Consider the following 18251-nt stretch of genomic DNA (forward strand, 5'->3'; position numbering starts at 1 on the left):
AAGATCGCCTTTGGGGAAAAGAAAGGGATGAAATGCAATAATTGAGGGATTTGGTTTCTGGGAAGGCTGGGGGCAGTGGAGGCCTGGCAGTGAGGGATTTGGAATAGTCAAGGTCTCCTGAGATATCAGAAGCATTCACAATGTTCTTATATGAAAAATGCAGGTTTAAAAAGTCACTTTATGGTGGCTTTTCTGCCACAGTAATGATTATCTCAACTGAGAACATCTTTCTTATTTTAACTATTTTTACTTAAGTAACTTTACTTACTTTCCAAATATTGCTTTCCAAATATTTTTGGCCTGCATCTTCCACTGTATTAATATACCATATTTTTTGCTCTATAAGATGCACCAGACCATAAGACACACCTAGTTTTTGGAGGAGGAAAACAAGGGAAAAAAATTATTCTGAATCCCAGAAGCCAGAACAGCAAGAGGGATCGCTGCTTTCGTGGTGCAGCGATCCCTCTTGCTGTTCTGGCTTCTGGGATAGCTGCGCAGCCTGCATTCGCTCCATAAGATGCACACACATTTCCCCTTACTTTCTAGGAGGGAAAAAGTGAGTCTTATGGAGCAAAAAATATGGTAAATATGGGCATGAGTGGTAGGGGAAATGTAATTAAATGTTGACTTGTTTGTTTTCACAAACCAGGTGAGTCTACTCAGCCTTGTCACAAAGCCTAAAAGACTTCTGATCTATCATAATATAATTAATCAAGTGCCACCAAGTTATAAATGCATCTAGCTTGCTTGCTTACTGATAATCATCACCATTATTTATTGTCACAAGAGCTCATTTCTTGATTGAGCTCAACTCCTGGCCTCAGTAAATAATTTGGTCATACAAGTCCATTAAAGCAACCACTCCTTCCTTTCTCTCACATTATTTCCATTATTTTACAGCACAGGAAATTGTTGAGTTTAATTATGATAATTTCTATTGATTATATACAACCTTGGTGTTTGCAAGCGGTTGAGCTTCTGCTATTGCTTTGTCCTCTTTCAGAGATTGCCTCCAATGCACAATTCTTTGAACAGAGCAACACAAATGAATCTGTTTATGGAATACAACAGATATCCAGAGGAACAGTATTTTCTGACAGCTTTTTGGATGCTGTAATGTGCACTGTAAGTCCCTTCTAGACCTTCCAACTTGAGTTTCATATTAAATCACCCATCTCTAGAAGACTGCTGGGTAGAAATGGTTAAGCATGAGGAATCCGGGCTAGGAACTGTATGGGTGGACGTTTATTTGGGAAGGGACGAAAACCGGGGTAGGGAGGGAGGGGGAGAGCAGAATTTGGAAAATTTATGACTTTTGTGTTTGGTTATTTTGACTTATACTTTAATATAAAAAAGGGGAAATTTGTGGAATGAGAATCTAGGTCGATCTTAGAAAAAGGATTTACTGTATATAAGAGAATGGGATAAGCAAAATTTGGCCTAACAAAAAGAATCAAGTTTAAACATAACAAGAATAGGTTAAAAGGAGGGATAAGAACTTGCTGAACTAATTATGGAAATTGGGATGTATGGGGGGGTGGGGGGAAGTCAGGGAAAGAGGGTTAAGAAAGTAAGGATATGAAATTATACATGTTTTGTCTTTGTCCTTTTTTTGTGTGTGTGTGTCTTTAAAAAATGTGAAAATCCAATAAAAATGTTATTTAAAAAAAAAAAAGAAATGGTTAAGCATGATTCTCCACTGAATTGTTAACCTCTTCCAGCAAAGTTCTACTATGGGCAGAGATGCAGTTTGACTTGCTGTCCATGTTTGCTTTGTTTACAAAATGTATTATGCACTTCTAACCTAAAACATGCATTTATTTCACATTAAAGCCAGGAATTACTTTTCTGAAATTTGGTGGAATGTATAACTAGGGTTTATAGGAGCAGGGTTTATTTTGGCAGAACTATTTCTAGATTGGGCCCAGGGTGCAGTGTATTCCTGTAAGTATATAAAGCCAGAGCTCTACCATGTTCAACAATGGACAGCTTCTTCTGCAATAGACAAAACCTCTGGACGTGTACATTGAAGTCTAGAGCAGCTCAGGGAGCCTCCGTATAATGTTAGATCTTTTCTTGTGTGGCTATAAGATTTTTCACATCGTGTAGGATAGTTTTCTTTGGTTCCTGAAAGGTCCCAGAGGATGCAAGCACAACCTGGTGACATCTCTAGATTCCTGGAATGGACTTAGGAATGGAGTTGGACACAATAAGAAATGCAAATTCACTCACTCAGAATACTATACAAATCCACCCTAATTTGACTTTAGAGATAGGCCAATGTTGTACTAATGATAGTTAGCACTAGATAACAAAGTTGTGTGAATATGTAACCAATTATCCAAAAAATCTTAAAGCCAGGTTTGAGTAGATTTCACTGATTTCATTGCTTTGCTGTTTCATAACTTGCCTCTGTCGTGCATTCTATTCCTGAATTGTGGTGTTAAGTGGAGGAATTTCTAAAGTTCATTCTGGAATTAGAGCATGTGCAAATTTCTTAACATTTTCAGGGCCCAAAGACTGCCCAAAACTAATCTTGAACATTGGTGTGTGCACAGTTTTTACAGTTGTGCATATGCACTTCTTGAGCATGGGTAAAATACCACCAAAATAATATTGATGTAATCATGCATACAATTACATCAAGACTGATTTTGTTGTTGTTACCCTGTTTAATCAATGTACAGTGCCTAAGCATATCAGTAATGTCTAGGTGAATTAGGATTTTTGCAGGAGTGCGATCCTTTTCAATGAGACTGAAGCTTCTTTTGAATGTACTCACATTTACTGCAGGGATGTTCTTAAAGAAATTCAGCTCTCTTTAGTTGTCTTTCTTTTCACTCTGCAAACTCAAACAGTGTATAACTCAGCAAATAAAATGCAGGTGACACATAAATCCGATTAATTAAGCCAAGTATGTAAATGAAATCCTTTTGATGTCAAAAAAGTTTAGCCATGATATGTTAAAGAGCTCAGCAAAGTATGTAAAATGTTGATTCCCTCTGAGCTAGATAAGCCTGGCCAAGAGAACATGATAATTCTGAAAAAATCCCTCCTCAAAAAGGCAGAAAAGGCTCAAGTAAAATTGAAGTGCAATTCACCAACATGGCCTATAAGTTTGCAAGGACCATTCAGTTATTTAAATGCTTGGCAGGTTTTATGGTATTTACTTTATTATCCTAATAACAATATGTCAGGTCCCAGCTCCTGCCAACCTAGCAGCTCGAAAGCATATCAGCACAAGTAGATAAATAGGTACCCCTGTGGCGGGAAGACAAATGGCATTTCTGTGCACTCTAGTTTCCGTCACGGTGTTCCGTTGTGCCAGAAGCGGTTTCGTCCTGCTGCCCACATGACCCAGAAAGCTGTCCGTGGACAAATGCCGGCTCCCTCAGCCTGAAAGCGAGATGAGCACTGCAACCCCTTTGACTGGACTTAATCATCCAGGGGTCCTCTATTTTTACCTTTACCTAAGCCAGGTTGAAAGGAAAGGACTTCACCAACATATACATCCTCTCTGAAACAAATAAATAACACTCATAAATAATGCTACCATCTACATGTCATATGAACCATCCCTTCAGATTCCCTAAATACCTTTAAGAGGTTGGGGTACTTTGCTGGTTCTTGATTTTCTAATCTTAAGGCCAGGCTTCCTCAACCTCAGTCCTCCAGATGTTTTTGGCCTACAATTCCCATGATCCATAGCTAGCAGGGGAATTGTAGTGTCCAAACATCTGGAGGACTGAGGTTGAGGAAATCTGCTTAAGGCCCTGCTTAAGTCTGTCATGAGAGATTTGTTGTCCCCTTATTTTTCGGAAATAATCATAGTCACCCAGTCATCTGAATTTAATAGTTTGTGGCCCTATACTGGTCACCATGCTGATCCTCCATTTTCTTGTTCATACATCTCCACAATAATATGGAGATTTCCAGTGTCAGACCAGTGAGGATTCAGATTCCTCACATACATTAAGCTGATGGCCAATACAGCATGCCAGGCACACTCAAGAGATATCAGTTAGAGTAGCAATCAAACTTTGCTTGATGAAATTTTCCAAGATTCCCTCAAAATTGTTCAGAGGTCCTAATCCTGCAGTCCTAATCCTGCCATATATATTACCTGGCAGAGAGGCTATCCACCACAACCTTCCCTGCTATTCATTCCTGCTGGAAAATGCATTGTGAGTGCATTCAAATTGTGTTGTGCGACAATGAGGCCCGAGAACCCTGAGCAGTACCGTAACGATGTTAATATTTGAAAAGGCAGGCTGGATCCTTCTGAAAATGCACATGGACTCCACAGAAAATGTTCAAACTTCTTGGTGGCAGGCAAATTAATGTGAATTAGCATTGCTTGATTATAGGAAATTCGAAAACCATTGTTCTAGAATACCTACAGGAAGGCCCTATCAAGTCTAATTGGATAGACATTTGCTGTCTTTTGTATCATCTGGTAGAAATGAATGTTTGTCTTCTGTACATTTTCATTGCAGACCTACCATAATCACCATGTGTTGGCTTTACTGCAGTCACTGGTGACTGGGGGGACCAGTCCAGAACTGGAAGAATATCTGGCAGAGGAGGCTTCACTGAGTGGCAGTACTAGCAATGTGGTGCACTTTGGATCGAGGAACAGGTGTAAACTGGCACTTTTAGCACTGACAGATTCTCCAAGTGTAGCAGACGGACGACTGGTGAGTTGTGTTTAGCTCATTTCCTTCAAGCTACCTCTTTTAAGTCTCATTGATGTGCTTCAAACCATCGTGAGCAAGTGAATTAGGAAGATAGGCAGCTGTGTTTACTGTTTTCTTGGATTTGCAATCCATAGACTGTTTTGAATCATATGCATGAGCTTTGTATCAGCATTCATATCAATACAGTGGTGCCCCGCAAGACGAATGCCTCACAAGATGGAAAACTCGCTAGACAAAAGGGTTTTCCGTTTTTTGAGCTGCTTCGCAAGACGAATTTCCCTATGGGCTTGCTTCGCAAGACGAAAACGTCTTGCAAGTTTGTTTCCTTTTTCTTAACACCATTAATACAGTTGCGACTTGACTTTGAGGAGCAACTCATAGAACGCAGTGTACATAGTAGCCTTTTTTGAGGTTTTTAAAGACTTTGGTGATTTTTGAAGCTTTCCCAAAACTTCTTTTGCAGCCATTTGGTAAGTTAAGCTTTTAAAACTTTTTTTGGGGGGTTGGATTTTGGGTTGGGGTGTTTGGAATTCAAGGACTTGGTGTTGGGGAGGGGTTTGCAAGAATCTGGAAGCTTGTGTGTGTTTTTTTTCTGCATTTTTATGATTTTTTGTGACCATTGGGCCACTCTGCTGTTTTTTTAAAAAAAATTCTGGATTTGAATTTCTGTGTGCTGGGTGGCTGGGGGAACAGTTGGGGAGGGGTTTGCAAGAATCTGGAAGCTTGTGTTTTTCCCCCTGCATTTTTATGATTTTCTGTGACCATTGGGCCACTCTGCTGTGTTTTTTAAAAAAAATTCTGGGTTTGAATTTTGAAATGCTCTTTACGATATGTTTGACTTTAAAGAGCACTTAATAAACTCTTGTTGTACCTAATTTAGCTTTGTTTGGACTTTTTTTGACCATAGGAACGCATTATTTGATTTTCAATGCATTCCTATGGGATTTCGTGCTTCGCAAGACGAAAAATTCACTAGATGAAAAAATTCGCGGAACAAATTAATTTCGTCTTGCGAGGCACCACTGTAACCTCATTTAAAAAGGTCCATTTGAGGCAACAAGAAGTGCTTAAGTCAGCGAAGACAATGGGACAAAGGCAGATGAACCTCAGTTTAGAACATGCTGAAAAGGTGTGAAATTGGATGGAATAAGAATTGGCCTGATCCATCCATCCTTACCATGTTGGTGCCAATGCCTTTTAACATCTATATCGTTGGTTCCTTTAAAAAAAATATATGCTGATGATCCTGGTGGACCCCCTAATGATTTTTCTGCTAGTGGTAGCAATTGCAATGCATTGCTAGTTGTTGTATGATTCTTAATTGTATTTTTATTGCTTCTTTTATTTCTTAAGTATCAAATTTTATTGTACTATATAAGAAATAAAAGCATTAAAAGCACAATTACAAATCAATATGAATTTTTAATGCAGTGGATGTTTCTGTTGTGCCCACCGGACTCACTTTTCAAGTGCAGCCACTACATCTGCCATTCTTCAAAAACATGCTGCGTACCGTCCAAATGAAGGTTTCTGAAGAAGTGTGCATGCACACAAAAGCTCATGCCAGTGACAAACCTAGTTGGTCTCTAAGGTGCTACTGGAAGGAATTTTTATTATTTTGTTTCATCCAAATGAAGCTCACTTTGGAAAGGCGTGATCTGTATGAAGCCCTGGGGAAGTGGTCATTAGGGGATCTGGTGCTAGATATTACCACTTTGTAGACAATGTGACACTCAGCCAGGGGCATAGGAAGGGGGATGTGGGGGGTCACCCCACCCCAGGTGCCATCTCTGAATGGGGTGACAAAAAGGCACCCCCCAACTTGCCCCATCGCCCCCGAGGGATCTCACCTCTGCAGCCGTGCGCGAAGGATTGTGCCGCCGCCACGCACAGAGGATCGCCCCGCCACCATGCGCAGAGAGGATCACCCTGCCCCCACGCGGCAGACCCCCCCCCCGAGTGCACAGCATGGCTGCCACCCTGTGTGCCCATGCAGGCAGCTCTGCTACTGTAAAGGTAAAAGTAAAGGAACCCCTGACCATCAGGTCCAGTCGCGGACGACTCTGGGGTTGCGCGCTCATCTCGCTCTATAGGCCAAGGGAGCCAGCGTTTCTCCGCAGACAGCTTCCGGGTCATGTGGCCAGCATGACTAAGCCGCTTCTGGCGAACCAGAGCAGTGCACGGAAACGTTGTTTACCTTCCTGCCGGAGCGGTACCTATTTATCTACTTGAACTTCATGCTTTCAAACTGCTAGATTGGCAGGAGCAGGGACCGAGCAACGGGAGCTCACCCCATCGCGGGGATTTGAACCACCGACCTTCTGATCGGCAAGCCCTAGGCTCTGTGGTTTAACCCACAGTGCCACCCGCGTCCCTCTTTCTGCTACTGTACTCAGCTCTATTTCTGTGCATCATTTAAGCAGAGGGAGTCTGTGTAGGACCTAGGCCAGGGCTTGGAAGCAGTTGTGGGGTGGATGAGGGCCAATATACTGGGATTGAATCCTGACATCCTAAGAGGGGGTGGTTCCTGGATTCAGGACTTTGGCAGGTCACCTGTTCTCTACAAGGTTCACTCCCTCTCAAGCAGCCTTTCTCAACCTGTGGGTCCCCAGATGTTGTTGGACTACAACTCCCATCATCCCTGAGCTCTGGCCTTCCTAGCTAGGGGTGATGGGAGTTGTAGTTCAACAACATCTGGGGACCCACAGGTTGAGAAAGGCTGCATACTTCAGGTGTGCGTCTGGATCCAACTTTGCCAGTGGAGGCACCGGTGAACTCGACAGCTACCTGACCCCAGTGACCAATGCATTATATATGAGGCCACCACAATCCTGACTGGAACCTGTGGTAAAAATGCACATGCATATGAATTCATACAAAATAAAGATTTTTTTTATTTTTTTTTTAAACCAGAATAACAAATGATTCCTAATCTATGTGTTCCACATTTTTGGGGTGAGGGAGATGGGTGCTTTATAAATGAGGAAGGAAAGTGGATGAGGAGAGTTTCAGAGTTAGCTCTAGCTTCCTACCCTGCCAAGGAGAGTAATAAGTTTGGAAACTACTATTTTAAACCAGGGCCTTCAACCAGTAGTTTATGGGACATACACAGCAAGGGAGAGGCTGAAAGGCCCTGCAGGCCAGGCATTTATCCTTGCCATGGGTGCAGTGCCAAGCGCCACTACTGATCAGTTGGCACCGTGCCCAGGGGGAACACCCTCTACATTCCTGCTGCCATTGGCCAAATTGGTGGCAGAAAGACAATGTGGACTGCAATAGGCCAGTTCACAGGGGAAGCCCAGCCCCCCCCCCCGCAAAGCCACCCGCCCAAGAAGGTACAAACAGACTTATCAATTAAATTAATCTTATCAAGGAATGTTGATATGGCATTAAGACAATATTGTCACTTTCCCCCTCTTCACAGCTCTTCTTTGGGGACATCTACAATCTAGCACTTGAGTTGCTTGGAATCCTTTGCTTTGGCCTCTACCGTCAGAAAGATGAGACCAGTCTGATTGAAAATAGGAAAGTATATTGCAAATTGAAACGTACAGATGCAGCTCCGTTTGAGTGTGTCAGTTTCAAAACAAATAAGAAAATAGTTCACATTTGCATGGATCAGTATTGGTCCTATTATTATTATTATTATTATTATTATTATTATTATTATTATTATTATTTGTATACCGCCCTTCATCCAAAGATACAGGGCGGTTCACAACATAAAAATGCAAAATGAGAATACTGCATTAAAAGATTGTATCATGTATGTATGATACATTTTATGGTATTATTACACAAGTAAGAATTAAATTTTCTCTTTCCCATTAACCCCTTCCCATTTTACGCAGATCTTTTGCACCATTATGCAAGTTTTAAAAAACGCATTCAAAACCCCTTAATATATATATGTCCAAAAAACAATTGCTCCTTTGAGTGTGTAGTTTTTCAAATTGTGATATTGCTGACTCTTTCTTTCTAAAAACAGATTTGTGATTGCTCGGCCACCTACCAATTTTGAGATCTACGCTTCTGATCAGTTCTTTTGCCTTGTCCCATTCAACACTTTAGTAAATGACCTGACAGCTGTGGTAAAGTCCATTCGAACAGTCAGACGAAAGGGTGCTTTGATGACACCAGACCAAGTGTTTTTATCATGAAATATGCCAGCATCTCCCTTCAAATAAATACTTTGTTCTTTATGAAGTGTCTGCAACCATTTCTCTCCGCTTCCATCCTTTACCCTGGGGTATGATTTAAGGTTAAGCATTCCAGGATCCAAATCCAAAATTCTCACCAAGTAATAGTTTAGACAAACCCATGTGATTGTTCCAGGGGCTTCTGGGGAGACCTCACATTACATGAAGGGAGTGTGATTGGAGTCCGCTTGCATTCTCCTTACATTCTGCTGCTTCCAGGCACTTCTACTGAAGAGAACAATGAGCTCTCTGTCAATCACTGCACCAGAGCCCATAGAGCCACAGCTGGGATGCTTTCCATGGACCCAAGGAACCAAATACCCCCCACTCTACCTTGCTGGTCCCATGCAATAGGGAGTGAACCAGGCAGGAGGCCCCTCTACAGGCCAGAGAGTTGGACTGGACACTGAGGTTCAAAGGGCCTCAGTCTACCTCTAGCCTTTGTTGGGTCAAATTGCTTGCTCCAGATCCTCCCTTCTCTGCAAGGCCAGAACGGAACAACAAGGACATTAGGAGTTTGTGTGGGTTTTCTGGTGCACCAGTGCATTTCACAAGGTCTGTGAGGGGTTGGTTAACCCCTGGCCTGGAAGCACATCACCTCCTCACTGTTCCTCCTGTTGATCATCTGACGAGTCAGGAAGGGGCGATTTGCATCCCCATAAGCTGAAGAGTGATGCCATCTCCCAGTCCCTGCTTATCCTGTTGCCAGCAGAGTGTTTTTAGTCTTCAGGCCCAAGAATGTTAGCTGCCCTTCTAAAGTCTCAAATCTGCAAGCACAGATGAAGTCCTTTATTATGTAATATCAAGCTCCCTACAAATATGTAAGCTACTTGTACCTTGAATATTTCTCTGGCCTTGTTCTGCAAAACTGATTGGGGGGGGGGAAAGGAGGGTTTGTGGGTTCCCCTCCTTCCCTTAACACTAATTAGGTTTGAAAGACTGCAGCTTGAGTCCAGCCACCACATACTGAGAAGAAAGAAGCTTGAACAGCTGACGCAGAGTTCAGACTAAACTAACTGCAAACTCCCTGGAGATGTCCCAAGGTAAATCTGATAGTCTCTGTCATTTATAATCATTATCAGGCAACTGAGCTCACTGCATTTTTACGGGGGAGCCAATTAAGTGATCCCTGAGGCTGGAGACAAAGGTCTGTGCTGCTTTCTCTTTAAAAGGGGAAGCACTAGACTTTGTTTCAAATAAATAGCACGACTTTCACCGTGGAATTTCGCAGAGATATTGGACGTAGCAGAGACTAAGCTGGAGAGTGTAAGAAGAGGCCTTATTTTTCAGGGATGGCTAAAAATGTACATTTCTATTTCTCTCCGTTTCTCATTTTTCCAATTTTCAGTTTAGTTCTCCACACTTTCACATCAGTTTGAGAATTATGGGGGTAAGTCATTATAAATTCAACAGCATTTTAGTGAGAATTTATCCAGATACACCTGTCTGTACACAATTTAGTCCAATATGCATGCTTTGCAATGCAATTTATCCAAAAATGCATTTTTTAATGTTATTTTCATTTATTTACGCATTTAATGCAGATTTTTCTACCTGTATACAGATTTTTTTGCACATCAGTTGACTGTGTTGCAGAATTCAGGCATGTGCCCATTTTGAAGCACAGTTGTGTTTCATTTCTTGTTTGGTTTTGAAAATTACAGTGAATTACAGAGGTTCACATGTAAATGCAGATTGAATCAAAATTCTCCCCCATCCCAACTCACACATCTAATGGACAAGCAATAGGTCATAACCTCATCTGTCCAGGATTTCAGGCCAAGGTGTCCCCCCCCCGTGCTTTGCAAATGGACCCCTTTTCACAGAAAATATTGAGACTAAATCTCAAGACAGACAGGTTGTGAATCCACAGTGGTGACCAGAGGAGGAATGCAAAGAGCAGAAGTGCCCTGGTGCACCTGTAACAGCAAAACTGGGTGCCTTCATCTGCCTCAGCTGCAACAAAACATGTCTCTCCCGTATCAGTTTCTCCAGCCACAGCAGGCCCTGTAACTCTCCAGTGGTTTGACTTCAGCCCCATAGGTGCACTTTTCCATCGTCTTCCGAGACAGATGGATGCCAACGAAATCTCAAGAGTAGGGGACACAACCCTTCCTGTGATAGCCTTCCTCCTTTATTAATGCCATCTCCCCCTGGTTTTCCTCCAAGGACCTTAGGGCATCCTAGTCCAAAACACCTGGAAGACACCTGATTGGTAAAGTCTGTTACTGTTAACTTCCATTTCCAAATAATTCACTTTTCCTGTGTAAGATAATTAATCCTTTAAATTTTCCAACACAGCCATTGGGTTTTTGTTACCCGGATTCCTGTTTAATTCAGGCCCAAGAGATCAAGGTCACCCCTTTGCTATGCCCTTTGTCCATGATCCTAATCATCCATATCTTTCCCACAGCCATTCTGAATATGTGAAGGGAAAACATCTCCGATCATCACTCATCTCTAATTAAGCACGAGTGACAGTCATCGTAATGTCTTTGAGAGCTTTTCACCTCAGGGATTCTGTTGGGGTAGGCAAGGTGAGCAAACTATCCTCAGGCTTCATTTCAGCCATCAGGGAAGTGATGGCTAGATGAGCCCCAAAGTTATTTCAGCTTTGTACCATGTCATTCAAAAAATATCCCATTGGGTCCCAGAGTCGCTCCCTCTTTCAACCTTTTCACTGCTTCACATGCAACATTTTTTCTCCCCATGAAAATCATTTCCATGTAGCAAAAGCAAAACAAAACAAGCCTACAAATAAAATGTGCACTGCCTTGTGTGAAGTTGATGTGAGTGGTTATTTTGCTGTTGCCAAAAATATACGCACATGCACCAGATCTCCTTCATATCTTCTTGACAAAATAAAAACCTCATGCCATCATCAATTAGTTATGCTGAGTGCCCAGTGAAATCAATGAGACTTAAGTCATGACTTCTTTTAAAAGAATACTTTTTATTCTACATTACAGTCCTGAAAAGCTATCAAAGCAAGTTTCTTCTTTTAAAAAAACAAAAACAAAATCACGCTGCAAAAATGATATACAAGTCTGGTATCAGGAACAAAATTGTCTGGATGGTGACTGGATTATTCAGATGGATTTCCTGCCCTCAATCTTGGTCTTCCTTGATGTTGTCCTCCAAGTCAAGGGAGAGGACTGTGCAGCTGGAACTTACTCAACCCATGATGGGAGGAAGTCATCCCTTCCTGGAATTTATCCCATTGATTTCATTGGAAACTTAGTGCAACTGACATAGTTTGTGTTGTTGTTGTTTAAAAAAGCTCAGCAGTGATTGGCTCGGCCCTGAAACTCTTCCCTAACTGGCTTCTGGGTGGGGCTTGCCCCGCTCCAAGCCGGTGGTGCCACAGTTATGCCAATGGCCTTTAGCCAATCAGTAGCATGGCAAGGTTGAGGGTATTTATTTGGCAGCATGACGTAGGGGCCGCCTTTCGCTTCGTGCTGCCTAACACTTGCCCACCCACCCATTAATTAGGTCATGTTTGGCCTTGCTTTGGACTTCGGTTGGCCACCTGTTTTGGAATGGGGGCCAGGTAGGAATTTTTTCCAATGTGGCAGATTGGCTGTGGCCACTTGGTTTTTGCCTACCTCTTAGCAATCATCACAACTTTGTAAGGTTTGGCAGTTAGGCATTGGTTTAGGGGAATGTGGGGAGGGGAGATGTGGCCATCACTTGCACATCCAATGAATAGGGTATTCCGTTAAAGGAATCTGGGGGTCTGGATCTCGTCCGAAGCTTGGAGAGGGGCTAGGGCCATGCCAGGACCCCATGGGAACCCCAGGGGTAAGCACCAGTCAATATACACTGGCGGAGGTCCCCCTGCTGGTTGTTTACCCTTACAGGTTTCCTGCAGGAGCCAGATATAGTTTGATACTAATGCCTAAGCCAATATCAGTCACATGTGTGTATTTTAATAAAGTTGTGGCTAAAATTTGCCTATTAACATTTAAACTAAATTCTGTCTCCACTGTGTCTTTATTTCCATGGGGGATGGGTTTTGGGGCTCAAAGCACAAATTCCCCTCTTTGGGAAATGGTCTCATTGCCCTGACCTGACAATGAAAAGGAGCCCATGGGACAGTACGGAGGGTGCCTTAGTAAGACACGTATGTACAGTAAGTCTGGACTCCTTGGGCTTTGCATAGCTCCAAGAAGACAACTTGCAAAGTGCAAATCAGATAGATTCACATTAAAGTGCAAACTGAATTGAATTTCTCCTTCATCCTGAGCTGAGATTATAGCTCATTCAGGGTTTCTGGTCACATGGCATGCCTGCGCATTTGCAACACATGCTGATACTTTACCCACAAACTTTTTGCTCAGCCTATGTGGGTGTCAGGGGCAGAGCTGGCATGGGGCCAGAAGGGAGCAGCCCCTCTTTTCCATGCATTTAGCATATATGTGGAGGGATGCATGAAGAGGGCTCTTTTCTCATTACATTCTAAGGCCTTTGTTTCCAAGACAGATAATTGTCAGGGACTGGGCAGAGGAGGAATGGTGGAGACTGCCTCCCCATCCTGACCCTTCCAGGGAGGAGGAAGAGAGTATAGATTTACAACAGGGGTTTGCAGGAGGTCACAGCTCAGAGGCAGATGAGGGGGAAAGTTGGGAAATAATGGGAAAGGAGGAGGCAGGACTGGAATGGCAGCTGGCTGGCACGGTGTTTTTAGAAAGCATTCCAGACCCGCCATCTCCCAGAACCCAGCGAGCCTTAAAAGTAGGAGAGCAAAGAGCTCAGAGGGTATGTAGCAGCACCTGGAGAGAGATGGAGGGTGGAGATTCACTTGGGACAATGTCATTACCCAAGAGGCTGGGTTCTGTAGCCTCTCTCTGTAAATACTGAATAAACAGAGGACGGTAAGAACATTTCCTTGTTTTTATACTTTCCTGGGCAACCAGCTGGGAGCCGCTGACAGCATCTTGACAATAATGTTTGTTCAAGCACCAATTTTGGTATCACCAGAAGACAAAAAATTAAGGTAAGGTAAGGTAAACAGGGAGTGTTAGAGTGCACGCGTTTATGGGAATTAGGATCTGATTTCTATACTATACTATACTGTACTATACTATACTATACTATACTATACTATACTATACTATACTATACGGAGATGTAAAAAGAAGGAATGGATTTCATTCTGGAGGGGAGAAGACGGATTGGAACTTTATTCTCTCCCCCCAAAACCTCCTTCCATTTACTAAGTATCTCTTTATTCATCACTTTAATTACTTAATCGTAAATTTCTTGAGGGGGTTATTTAGAAAGAAAATTACCATCAAAGCTTGGCAGATATTCCAAGGTTTTTTGGAGTAAGGCCAAGCTGTTTCACCTGTGATTAATTAGATGGGGCTTTCCTCCTCCCCCTATAAGTGCCAGAGGGCTGCTAAATTCTTTAAGCAGTTACATGACTTCTGGCAGCTCCAGGATTATGATTGATGGATTAGTCGGCTGTTGTATGCTGCAGTCTTTTTTAATGGTGTATGCACAAGCATTTGAAAATGGCAACAAGGTAGATAGAGAGCCTCACCAAATATTTTTAGCATTAACAATGTACAATCATTATTCTTTTGGTCAATGGGATCCTTTAAATCGGGACTGGAAAAACCTTTGGCCCCCCCAGATGTTGCTGGACTACAACTCCCATCAGTCCCAACCACCATGAGCAGTGGTGAGGGATTATGGCAGTCCAACAAGTGGAAAGCCAAAGGCACTTCACTGCTACTTTACAGCTGTCATCCGCCATTTACAGTTGATTCAGAGCTCTTTCCTCAAATCAGCACTTATTTTGCAAGGAAATCACCTTTTCCCCAGGGTTCAAACAGAAATTTGTTATGTAGGTGCTGGTAAAGTGCAATTCCTCAGACCTCACCATGTTAGCCTAGCCTGTACTTTGGTTGCTATTGTGAATTTTGTTTAGACAGTGGTTGCGTGGCTCCTACAAGCCCTTTGGGGCAGTTCCACTGTTGACATGGTGTGATGTGAAGACAAACGATGCAACCAGCGGATTTAAGATGGGAGATCACTTGGAGAACCCATGGAGGCTACTTTGAATTCCAAGGAAGAAAGGAGTACTAGCTTTGCAATGAATAAAACTGCATTGCAGTTCATGTATGTGTAGCTCCTTAATCTTTTAATTATGCTGGACTAACAAAGACTAACAAACTGTGCACTACCACACTTCAACTCTCCTTCACTGCACAGACCATTTTATTTTTTTGGTCCTGCAAAAACAGCCTTCTCATCTTTTCCATGGTTTTGATCCCACACAACTTTTAATTATCCCATTTATTCAGCCTATGCTTTGCTCCATCAAGCACATTCTGACTCCATCAGCTGTCTGAAGTACCTTGTTCCTGCGAAGAACCTAAATCCTTCCAACATCAAAAAGTAAGATGAGACCATTCACTTCGATGCTCCACCACACGCACATAACACGATTATTTCCAAGTCCTCTGGGTGATAATAGTATTATGCAAAAAAGCCCTTGACCAAATAATGCTTTTACCTTTCTTAAGCTGTGTTTCCACATTTTCTATCTCTTGCAAAGCAGAAACACCTTTGCACATAAAGGAGACTCAGAGAAGAATAAGCAGTATATGACTTTATTATTAACTTCTAATGCTAGCAAAGAGTGAAGGACAGCATGTCAAGACCAGCTGGAATTAGGCCATGCAGGGGAGTGAAGCAGTGACCATATTCTCTGGTTTTAGGGATGCACGATGGTATCCTTTTCCATTACACCTGTATTCATTGCATGCAACACTGTTCCTATTCGCCTGCAGTTTGTCTTCCACCAAAAACCACATTATTCGTCTTACTTTCACCTGGGCAGCTTCATGCAACTTAGGTATTGAGTTTGATAAAAGGTAAAGGTAAAGGTACCCCTGCCCGTACGGGCCAGTCTTGACAGACTCTGGGGTTGTGCGCCCATCTCACTTAAGAGGCCAGGGGCCAGCGCTGTCCGGAGACACTTCCGGGTCACGTGGCCAGCGTGACATCGCTGCTCTGGCGAGCCAGAGCCGCACACGGAAACGCCGTTTACCTTCCCACTGGTAAGCGGTCCCTATTTATCTACTTGCACCCGGAGGTGCTTTCGAACTGCTAGGTTGGCAGGCGCTGGGACCGAGCAGCGGGAGCGCACCCCACCGCAGGGATTCGAACCGCCGACCTTTTGATCGGCAAGTCCTAGGCGCTGAGGCTTTAACCCACAGCGCCACCTGCGTCCCTTATTGAGTTTGATACAAGAGGGCAATTGTTTGCAATTGACTAGTAGTAGTTCCAACAAATGACTTTCTTTCTTTCTTTCTTTTAAATAATTTTTATTAACAGGCCAATCAAATCACATTTATTCCAAATCACATTAGTTCCAAATTATACAGTCAAATTTTTAAAATTTTGTTGGGGGTACCCATACTTCGAGCTCCGAAAGGGATCCAAACATCACTCTTGCTGCTGCATTTATTACACAGTTCTGTCCAATTCTGTCCAGATAGTCTCCTTGTTATTTTCCTCGTCTTCTTGTTGTTATCATATATTCCTTTCTTTGTGATCGCTGACAATCTTCACAAGCGGGTTGAAAACAAACATATCCTGTGTGGATTTTACACTCTCCAAGAGCCATATCACATAAAGGACGGACGCCATTTACACACCTCCACAAAGCCGACAAATGACTTTCTAATCACTTGCTCACTGATCTTCTTAAACGAAAATTATAGGGATAGTACCTTCTGCATGCAAACCACGTGCTCTGCGAATGAGCCTCCTCTCCCAATTAATTATGCACATGTTAGTGAGAACAAGTATGTCTGAGGAAAAGCTGCTGGAGATTGACAAGCTGAGAAAGGGTTAATAATACACACAGTCACCCAATCCCCCCCTCCTAAAATGAAGGTGTCCACAGTGGCTAACAATATAGGCACATTTAAAAAAATAAAATAAATAAACTATATGATAAACAACATCAAATAAAACAAGCATTAAAAATGCAACAAGCAGCAGTAAGTAAGGGTAATATACCCCCAAAGAAGATAAAAACCCACATACAATGAACAACGCTATAAAGTGGTACCTTGATTGTCGAACTTAATCCATTCCAGGAGCCCATTCAACTCCCGGAACCATTCGAAAACTAAGGTGCAGCTTCTGATTGGCTGCAGGAGCTCCCTGCACTCAATCAGAAGCTGCAGAAGCCACGTTCGGCTTCCGAAAAGCATTCGCAAACTGGAACACTCACTTCTGGGTTTGTGGCATTTGGGAGCTGATTTGTCTGGGAGCCAAGCTGTTCGAAAACCAAGGTAATACTGTACATCAAATATCTCAAAGGTTCAGCGGAAAAGCAAAGTCTGGGTGGTAGTGGTGACCACCAGTGCAGTGGGAAGGATCTTGTCCTCATTGAGCGTGGAATGTTACACACTTGAAACCCCAACCAAAGTCTCACTCAAACATCCCTGCAATGTAAAACTCTGGGGGCTGTTCTCTTTTAAAACAATCAATCAATCATTTTTATTGATTTTCCAATAAAACAGCCAATCAACATGTCCACATCATGATTAAAAACAAATTAAAAACCAAATTGTAATTATTAATTTTTCTGGGCTCCCCATAGTCTGGAGCTCTTGGGTCTGTTCTTAACATTAAGCTTCATTGTCTCCAATTAGGCTTGTAGTACACAGCAACCTCATGATGATTAGCAATGTGTTTTCTGACACGGCCTCCGTGGATCAGCAGCATCTCTTTGCACTATGATTGGAAAAGACAAGCCTAGAAGAGGACGTCTCTCCAGGCCTTGAAACTGCTGTATATAACAAGCCAAACACACCCCAGGGAAGAAAAGGGAGGGGGAGAAACCTACCTTGACAAGCGAACAGTCAAAGCCACCCACACTGTCAGAATGAAAGATTGGAAATCCCCCAAAAGAAGTTCTAATCCCTGAGTGACAGATGATTTTGGGTTCCTTTCCTCTGATGAGGGATGAGATCTGCTATGGTTGGGCACCTCTTCAAAAATACCTTTACATCTCATTTCTGTCATCACTCTCTTCTCACCTGTCTCAAGCAAGACTCCACCTGGGAGCTTGCATCTGGCACAGCTATTATGTAATTAGGGAGGGGTTGTGTCTCCCTGTTTACACGGAAGTCTCTCTCCTGTGGAAATACCATGAGCTACAACCGCCCTGTGATGGGAACTCTTCAAAGGTGCTAGAATTTTCTTTCAACAGCAAACAACCCACCTGCTTGCAGGGAAAGTGAAATCAGCTTTTTCCTTTCTTTTTAGGGTTATGTCTTGCTTCTGTTTCACATTCCTCTTTTCATTAAAAGAAACACAGAAAGGT

General features: G+C 42.7%; 1 protein-coding gene and 1 long non-coding RNA gene across 2 annotated transcripts in view; both read left to right on the forward strand.

Moving 5' to 3' along the window:
• The window catches only part of KCNU1 (potassium calcium-activated channel subfamily U member 1), a 90323-nt gene extending 81421 nt beyond the window's left edge, over positions 1–8902 (forward strand). The window contains exons 24-27 of the mRNA XM_081890864.1: positions 1007–1128; positions 4500–4700; positions 8125–8223; positions 8687–8902. Of these exons, the coding sequence (XP_081746990.1) occupies positions 1007–1128; positions 4500–4700; positions 8125–8223; positions 8687–8860 (596 nt within the window). The 3' untranslated portion in view covers positions 8861–8902. The remainder of the gene's footprint in view (positions 1–1006; positions 1129–4499; positions 4701–8124; positions 8224–8686) is intronic.
• The window catches only part of LOC309358302, a 281197-nt gene that overhangs the window by 91017 nt on the left and 171929 nt on the right, over positions 1–18251 (forward strand). The gene's annotated exons all lie outside the window — the stretch shown is intronic.

Source organism: Podarcis melisellensis, assembly GCF_964234715.1.
Source record: "Podarcis melisellensis genome assembly, chromosome: 15".
NCBI lineage: Eukaryota > Metazoa > Chordata > Lepidosauria > Squamata > Lacertidae > Podarcis > Podarcis melisellensis.